The sequence below is a fragment of the Pygocentrus nattereri genome, chromosome 8, assembly GCF_015220715.1.
Source record: "Pygocentrus nattereri isolate fPygNat1 chromosome 8, fPygNat1.pri, whole genome shotgun sequence".
In the NCBI taxonomy this organism is placed as follows: domain Eukaryota; kingdom Metazoa; phylum Chordata; class Actinopteri; order Characiformes; family Serrasalmidae; genus Pygocentrus; species Pygocentrus nattereri.
In genome coordinates, this window is record NC_051218.1 from 30,860,010 (window position 1) to 30,869,481 (window position 9,472).

Sequence of the window (9,472 nt, forward strand, 5' to 3'; positions counted from 1 at the left end):
ATTAAAGAGATTGGATTTGATGAATTTGTGGTTCATTTGTAGTTATCTCAAATTGACTTTTAGGAATCAATGAAGTACATCTATCTATTTCTCTGTGCCAGAGCAGTGAAGTGTGCAGGGATTTTACTGACTCCACCCAAACACCATGGAAACCAGAAAACCTCAGGGAAAGCAAAAGTTACTGAAACTACATTTTGACTGGGTTTAATTGAAAACATTGGGCTTCATAAGAACTAGTTATGCAATAAAATTGTTTTTGTCTGCATTTTTATTAATGCATTTGAATGAAATGTAAGAAAAAAAAATTCAAAAAGGCTAAAACTTCCTATTGAGCGATTATGATCATTAAAAACTTTTGAAGTTCAGCGTGTGCCTACAAAACACAGGACCCTTAAAAGAACAGTTGGTCCTCCAAAAGAAATGAATTCCTTTTCTGTTTTTTAGCTATTCTTTGCACTTTGGCTTTGCTATTTGTATCTTTTTTTCATAAACTGCGTGTACAGCTGGTGTCGGCATACTCACACGGACTTTCCCTGTACTTTTACTGTTGTTTTCCAGTATTCTGCGTAATGTGTCATGTTTTCATTACCATTAAAAGTTTTGTAAACAGTTAGATTGTTGTTTGACTGCAAAGCCTGAGCATTTGTCCATTTTTGACTTTCTCATCCTAACTGTATTGTTAGAGTGTAATGGTTATAGTTTCATATTTGCTTTATTTAGTTCCCATTTAGAGCCCATTGGCTTCTATTCTAAGAGTTTGTACAAGGTTTCTGTTGTTTTCTAAGTCCAGACTCATACACTGAAGTTGCTGTGTGTTCACTACAGATGTGGCAGATCATGATTAGGTTGAAAAATGTTGGAGTATTCCTTTAAGTTCAAGCCAAACCAGTAACCGAGAGATCTGTCATGTTATTGGCACAGAAGCTTTGCATTCGGACAGGCATCAAAGGCTTCAGTAAATCAAAAATCCATTAAAAACAATTACTGACCACCATCCACTACATCGCTTCAGTGACGCACACGGACTTACATGTAAACAGCCCATTTTCCTAAAGCACCTTAAGCACCGCTGTCATCCTGAACTGTGCATTTGTATCCACATAGAAGCCAAGATTACATTTATTTACATACATATACATGTATATATATATATATATAATTAATATCTAATTATATGTGTTGTACTTGTGTTTTGACCACACAAGCCGATGCTTGCAGCTAACAAACATCCTGTGTACGTTTTTCAGGAGAAGACGAGCGCGCTCAGTCTGAGCAATGTGGCTGGCGTCTTCTACATCCTGGTGGGCGGCCTGGGCCTGGCCATGCTGGTGGCTTTGGTCGAATTCTGTTACAAGTCGCGGGCCGAGGCCAAGCGCATGAAGGTGGCAAAGAATGCACAGAACATTAATCCCACTTCCTCGCAGAATTCACAGAATTTTGCCACTTATAAGGAAGGGTACAACGTATATGGGATCGAAAGTGTAAAAATTTAAGTGGGGTAGGATACACGGCCGTCGTCCCTGATTTCTCCCCTTGTGCACGCTTCTTCTTCTTCTTCTTCTTCTTCTTTTTCTTCTTCTTCTTCTTCTTCTTCTTCTTCTTCTTCTTCCTCTTCCTCCTTCTTCTTCTCTTTGGCTTCCATCTATCCCCTCATAACCCCCTGAATGTTCTATTGAATGAGGAGATATTTTGGACGAAGGTGGATCGTATGTAATGCTGTATGGGTTTTGGTTCCTATTGAAAGACTCCTCCCTTTTACTCTTGACCCTTTCCCAACCTTCCTGTCCTCTCCTATCCTCTGCACACCATAATGAAAGAAAAACTTTTCTTTCCATATTTCATCCAAGCCTGTTCCGTCGACACCATTGGCCATGTATGACTGTTCAGCTGCTCCTCTACATGGCCATCCATGCCTGTGATATGATTTCTTGACTTTGCTTTGCTTACAAAACTGTCAGTGACCATGAAGTACTTGTTTGTGTCTCCAGTTTGGATGTTCTCATGACGTACTTGGTCCACGTTGACTTCTCAATATACAGCTGCAGTGAGAGTTTGGGGATGCCTCGCTTTTCAGAATGTTTACTGATAATTAAGCATGTTCTTTATGTTGGTTTTGAATTACAATGCATATTGTAAACTAAACAAGTTTACTTTTTAGGTAAACAATATCAGAAATGTAAATATTTGTGCCAATATTAGTGACAGTAATATGTGGGGAATAAAACCAAGCCCCACCCATTTTTATGATGTCATGATGTCAGTGACCATCAGCACTCAAAACTTCAGGTATTTAGACTTGCTTATTTGGCTGGCCTGAACAATTACAATACAAGTATTTGTCCGTTAGGTTATGTTACACTAGTCTTAACATAAAACAGACATTATTACAAGGAAAACGTCAAAAGCTAGTTTAGTTGCAATGTATAATCATGTATAATCTGGCATCCATGTTACCGTAACTCAGAGTGCAGCAAACTGCATTGCTTTCTACATAGCCGAAGCCAAATGAACTGAGATGGCTAACAAATGCAACTAGATTATACATTCCTGTACAAAAAAAATGGGCTAAGCCTAAACCTGGCAAAATATTGAGCTTTTTAATGGCCTTAACAACAAATCATCATGCAGGATATGAGCAAAAATTAAACTACTAGGTGCAGTAAGTTAGTGCGGTAGAGAATTCCTCATTGGTTTCTTTAAGTGTTGAAGTTTTGTGTTAAAATGTGCAGACAGTCTTTTACAGAAAGAGGAGTCAGTACTGATCCACTCAGCATTGACGACTTTGAACAGCTTAAAAACACTGCTGAGCTAGTTTGTGTTTAACGTGAGAACAAATATTCACTATAGGCTTTAACTCTGGACTCTGACCAGCCAGAACCATCAGTTAAAACCATTATATTTTAGGATCGGCACTTTTTTTGACACAGGAATGTGTTCAGGACAAAATTTATGATGAGGCTTGTGTACCACGCAGGAAGTTTGATGAATCATCTCAGATTATAGTATAGCAATCCTTACCCGAGGACTAGCACACTGCCTCCGACTCATAAGCACTCTTTGAACATGAAGCTGAGTGTGGTGAAGATAAATGTACTCAAAGCATTAGCATATAGCCATTGAATGCTAGCAAAACCTTTGTCTCTGTTTTATATGACTTAAAGTATCTAATTTACAGTCTAATCTACAACCCCAATTTGTGTGGGACTTTGTGTAAAACATAAATAAAAACAGAATACGATGATTTGCAAATCCTTTTCAACTTATATTGAATTGAATACACTACAAAGACACAATATTTTATGTTCAAACAGATAAACTTTATTGTTTTTTGCAAATATTCACTCATTTTGAATTTGATGTCTGCAACACGTTCCAAAGAAGTTGGGACAGGGGCATGTTTACCACTGTGTTACATCACCTTTCCTTTTAACAACACTCAATAAGCATTTGGGAACTGAGGACACTAATTGTTGAAGCTTTGTAGGTGGAATTCTTTCCCATTCTTGCTTGATGTACAACTTCAGTTGCTCAGCAGTCCGGGATCTCCGTTGTTGTATTTTGCGCTTCATAATGTACCACACATTTTCAATGGGAGACAGGTCTGGACTGCAGGCAGGCCAGTCTAGTACCCGCACTCTTTTACTACGAAGCCACGCTGTTGTAACGTGCAGAACGTGGCTTGGCATTGTCTTGCTGAAATAAGCAGGGACGTCCCTGAAAAAGACGTTGCTTGGATGGCAGCATATGTTGCTCCAAAACCTGTATGTACCTTTCAGCATTAATGGTGCCTTCACAGATGTGCAAGTTACCCCGGCCATGGGCACTAACACACCCCCATACCATCAGAGATGCTGGCTTTTGAACTTTGAGCTGATAACAATCTGGACAGTCGTTTTGCTCTTTGGCCCAAAGGACACGACGTCCATGATTTCCAAAAACAGTTTGAAATGTGGACTCGTCAGACCACAGGACACTTTTCCACTTTGCGTCAGTCCATCTCAGATGAGCTCGGGCCCAGAGAAGCCGGCAGCGTTTCTGGGTGTTGTTGATATGTGGCTTTCACTTTGCATGGCAGAGTTTTAACTTGCACTTGTAGATGGAGCGACGAACTCTGTTCACTGACAGTGGTTTTCTGAAGTGTTCCTGAGCCCATGTGGTAATATCCGTTACAGAATGATGTCGGTTTCTAATGCAGTGCTGCCTGAGGGATCGAGGGTCACAGGCATTCAATGTTGGTTTTCTGCCTTGCCGCTTACTTGCAAAGATTTCTCCAGATTCTCTGAATCTTTTGACGATATTATGGACTGTAGATGAAGAAATCCCTAAATTCCTTGCAATTGCACGTTGAGAAACGTTGTTCTTAAACTGTTGGACTATTTGCTCACACAGTTGTTCACATCCTTGCTTGTGATCAACTGAGCCTTTCAGGGATGCTCCCTTTATACCCAATCAAGACACTCACCTGTTTCCAATTAACCTGTTCACCTGTGGAATATTCCAAACAGGTGTTTTTTGAGCACTCCTCAACTTTCCTAGTCTTTTGTTGCCCCTGTCCCAACTTCTTTGGAATGTGTTGCAGGCATCAAATTCAAAATGAGTGAATATTTTCAAAAAACAATAAATTTATCTCTTTGTAGTGTATTCAATTGAATATAGGTCGAAAAGGATTTGCAAATCATCATATTCTGTTTTTATTTATGTTTTACACAGTGTCCCAACTTCATTGGAATTGGGGATGTAATTTACACAATTTCACTCTTACCCAAAATGTAGCTGATCAGCCAAGACTTTAGTGTCTGAAGCTAGCTTTCTTAGTTTTACTCTGTACCTAACCTACATAGTAATGTAACTTATAGCTACCTGCATTGTCCAAACTGCACCTAAATCATCATAATCTTACCTCAACATACAAGAAACATATTATTATCTATTAAAACTTACAGCCAGACTATGAAAACCTCTTTTGCACATCAGCTATATTACTTTAGTTCCAGTGCAAAATTTAGAGAGGAATTCAATTCTCTGCGTAAGTAACTGGTTAAGATGTACACAGAGTCTTCCAGAGTGGTCTGATGTAAAATGTTATCTTCTAGCGTCAGAATTGTTCACATTGGTGGTGATAGGAGCCAGACATCCACCTGTTAAAGCTCCATCACAGAAAGTTATTACAGGAAATCATTATGAATACAATGCCTGATGTGCAAAATAGTTATGAGATGCATTTGGCTTAAAAATAAATTTTTAATCTATTTGTAGCGAAAGGTATATACAAAATACCAACCCCCCCAAAATATATATTTTCTGATTTACCACATTAACATTACACATAAACATTCAGAAGACACATGTACATGATGGTCTCTAAGGGTCCTTTAGTAAAGGCAGTGGTTCTATTTATAACCATGAGTTCCATAAGGAAATGTTTAATGCAAAGCCCTGCTGGTGACATCTTGTATGAATAAAAATAATGATTTACTAAGGTGCAGGAACAAGATAATTAATTTATGGCCACAACTTAGTAAGGCATGGGTACCAGATCATGCCTAATTAAGCTGTGGTTAAGGCTTTATTTTAATTTCCATGCTATACTAAGTCATGGAGATGCATTAGGATCTAGTTTCCACTCTTTACTAAGTCATAAGCACCACTTCATTATCTTGTTCCCACGCTTTATTATGTCATGGCCATGCATTATTTTTATTTATATGAGATTTACCAGCATGGCTCCATAATTTCATTTTCAGATTGACTGAGAATGTGTATCGTTCTACATAAAATCCTTTGACAATGGATCTATATAGCATCAAAAATGTTTTTTTTTCTATTATTACAAGCTTGACATCATAACAATATCAGAAGTCTTTTTGATGCAACAGACTCTCCATCAATCTGAAGAACCCCTTCACCATGCAAAAGAAACATTTAAGCATGAAATGGAACCATTGCCTTTTCTACCCTCAAAGAAGCCTTTTTAGAAGTGTAGGCTCTGTGGTGGTTTTGGATTTCTACATACAGTACTGTGCGAGTCTTAGGCACCCAAGACACTTTTTAAAAATGTATTGATTTGTGTAGTATGTGTTTATTTGCTGAGAAAAGTGTTAATATTTGAATAAACTAAATATATAGAATATTAATTAATACTGATTATATATATATATATATATATATATATATATATATATATATATATATATATACTTACCAGGCACTTTATTGGGTACACCTTGCTAGTAAAAGGTGGGACCCCCTTTTGCCTTCAGAACTGCCTTAATTCTTCATCAGTTACTTTCAACAAGGTGTTGGAAACATTCTTCAGACATTCTGGTTGGTTATTTGAGTTACTGTTGCCTTTCTATCATCTTGAACCAGTCTGCCCATTCTCCTCTGACCTCTCACATCAACAAGGCATTTTCGTCCACACAACTGCCGCTCACTGGATATTTTCTTTTTCGGACCATTCTCTGTAAACCCTAGAGATGGTCATACACGAAAATCCCAGTAGATCAGCAGTTTCTGAAATACTCCTGGTTTGACCAACTACTGGTTTGACCAATCAGTGCAACTCCTGGTTTGACCAATCAGTGCTTCGTTAAATTGTGCTCATGTTGTAATTGATGATATTAACAAGTCTCTGTGGTGGCTGTGAAGGTGTCAAGGAAAAATATGGACTTTTTATTGTTTTTATGTTTATTTGAATTATGAATATGACTTTATTCTAATGTATATTGTGATAAACTCATTGCTGAGGTAAATTGTTTAAAAATTTGCTTAGATGCCTAAAACTTTCACACAGTACTGTATATAAAATATGCAATATTTGAGTTGTGGACATGGCGACGCTCAGTTTCTACCACCACCATTGTAAAAAATGAAAACCACTCTGAATACATCCCAACAACTAAACTGTGGGGTAGGAAAATCAGTGGAATCCTCTCTTATAATGCCCCCAATGTGTCTTGACTGATGGACTACATTTTGGTTCATGTATAAAATTGGGTTGATTAGATTTTGTAATTAATTGATTAAAATGAAAGAGCGAGAAAAGAAAGCAAGGTGTCCCCAAACATCTGATGTGCAGTGTAGAAATGGTCTAAAGGGTTTGTTTGTTTTTTTGCCTCACTGGTCATATCTGTAATGTGTTGTAGGTGACCTTTTCGGATGCGATGAGGAGCAAAGCGAGGTTGTCTATCACTGGTAGTACTGGAGAGAACGGCCGCGTGATGAGCCCAGAGTTTCCTAAAGGCGTGCCCGCCGTACCCTACGTCCGGCCTGGCGTGGGCATGAGCGTCAGCCTAACTGACCTGTCCTGAGGGATAAGACCCTGTCGAGTGCCTTAAACAATGGATTTCAATAGAGCAAGTTCTTTCCCTCCCCCCCTTCTCTTTTCTCTCTCTCTTTTTTCCCTTTCTCTCTCTCTGTTTATCTCACCCTATTTATATGAATGGGAAAAAAAGACATTGTCCCTCCTCCAGCCCTTTGAATAGACTCACAATGCTATCCCAATTACATCTATCCCAACACAATAGGGCCGTATGTAACGGGTGACATCATTCCCCCAGTCGCGGAGAGGAGAAAAGTCGACTGATGGAAGTTTGCACGGCAAAGATTCCCCACGGGCAGGAAAGCAGTCATCGTCTGAAGATTACTTGTGTTTTTGTGTGTTTGTAGCTACTTCCACACCCCCAGAACCTTCATGTTGGCTCAAGCACACTTCATCAGGATGTGCAATGTTCTTTTTATTAATAAAACAAACACAAAAAACAAGTATAAAAAAAGTATTTTTTATGTATTTTCACACAAAAAAGGCTTTTGAAGAGATCTGCTTACATACCAGTTGCATATATACTTGTACATCTTTAATCTCTGCGTACTTTTAAAGCTTAGCTATCATTAGTTTCATACTTTTTAAATGCCAAATATATCGCTTATCATGTAATTTATTCTTAGTCTGACAAAGTTATAACTTAAACTCATTAACGTTTTGGTGTTACGATGATATAAAATATCTAGCAATGCTTGACATTTGGAATCTGTTTCTAATAGTGGTGCCGCATATGTTAATATTGATTTCATCTCTCTGTTTCTTTTTTTATTTTTATTTTTATTTTTTTTTGTGCGAATCTGATTGTATTTTCTTTCAGCAAAGATCAGGGTAGCAATTCTGATGATTAAAAAAAGAAGATGAAAAAAGTGAGTTTACAATATTAAAGCAAAAAAGAAAAAAAAAGTACCTTATTGTATTATTGCATAATGTTTTGGTGTGAATTGAATAGACGCATACACATCAACAAACCGGTCTGTTTAAAATGCCAAATAAGTGAGTGTGCCAAATTATTACTGAATATAGTCTTATTATAATCTGTCATCAATGTGAATGTAGTAAATACATTCTGTAAGTTTTTGTAACTAAATGTACAGTTTGATGGCCTACACAGTGACTCGACATCCGATTCTCTATTTAGCTTTTTATTTTTCATTTGGTTTACAGTTCAGTACTAATAGCATCATTTTGTTTTGTTTACTTTTTTTGGATTTGTTTGTTTCACCCTCGTATTTCCATTTCCATGATGACGCCGAGGTCATATCCTACTTATAGCTACACGCAGATACTTCATTAAATTAATTAATGAACTGTTAAAACATTTAACCATCTGGGCTCCAAATCGCCTCTGTTTGTTTGCTGTTTACAGTAGGCCTGTGTTGTGCTATTGGACAGTCAATTGGAAGTCCACAATGAGCACTGTTGGTCAATATTATTATGATGTATAAAAATAATTTAAAATTATACCTAATAACTGTAACATGTAGGTATTGCCCATCATGAGAACATATACTGTAGGTCCTCTGAATCTTAAAGGTGAACTTAAATATTTGCACATTTGGAGATTTTTGTGTTTTTGTTTTCTTTCTTTGTTTTATTTTCCTTTTTTTTCTCCATCATATATAATCCCATTGGTTTTTGCCTTGTCTCTTTTTTAATACAAGAGCAAATGTGTACCTAATAATATCACTAATATCACTCTTACTGCTCAGTCAGTTTCGATCAATTCAATCTCGTTTTCAGGCAGTTCTGTCACTTTGTAAATGAATGTGTGCCAACTTGTTTATTTTTTGGGAATCTTTCTAAATAAAAAGTGACTAATAATGCTGTGTGAGCTTTGCTTAAATGGAGATGTGTGTGTGGGGGGGGTAGTCACTCTTAATTTTTAGTGTTTTTTAGAAGAAACAAACACTATCCAATAACACCATATCAATGATCCACATTATATGATACAGTAGGTTATCAACTTTCAATTAAATGTGTAAATAAAATTTGTTTATAACTGCTGAATTCAGCTATTTTTATTTATTTTTTCTCTTTATATATATATTTGTAGGTATATATCTGTAGGTGTTTAGCCTGAGACGAGCTGAACACTTAACAGGTTTAATGCAGAACATCCTCAATAAGCTATTATAGACACACTGACAC

General features: G+C 37.1%; 1 protein-coding gene across 6 annotated transcripts in view; it reads left to right on the forward strand.

Annotated features, from left to right (window-relative positions):
• gria2b (glutamate receptor, ionotropic, AMPA 2b) overlaps positions 1-9,145 on the forward strand; it is a 68,997-nt gene extending 59,852 nt beyond the window's left edge. For 2 of the 6 annotated variants that reach the window (XM_017682547.2, XM_017682548.2), the window contains exons 15-16: positions 1,248-1,382; positions 7,146-9,145. In XM_017682547.2, the coding sequence (XP_017538036.1) occupies positions 1,248-1,382; positions 7,146-7,310 (300 nt within the window). In that variant the 3' untranslated portion in view covers positions 7,311-9,145. Of the gene's footprint in view, positions 1-1,247; positions 1,499-7,145 lie in introns of those variants that run through there. The other 4 variants (XM_017682549.2, XM_017682550.2, XM_037540281.1 and 1 more) reach the window with 3 other exon arrangements.
• The last annotated feature ends 327 nt before the right edge of the window (positions 9,146-9,472 follow it).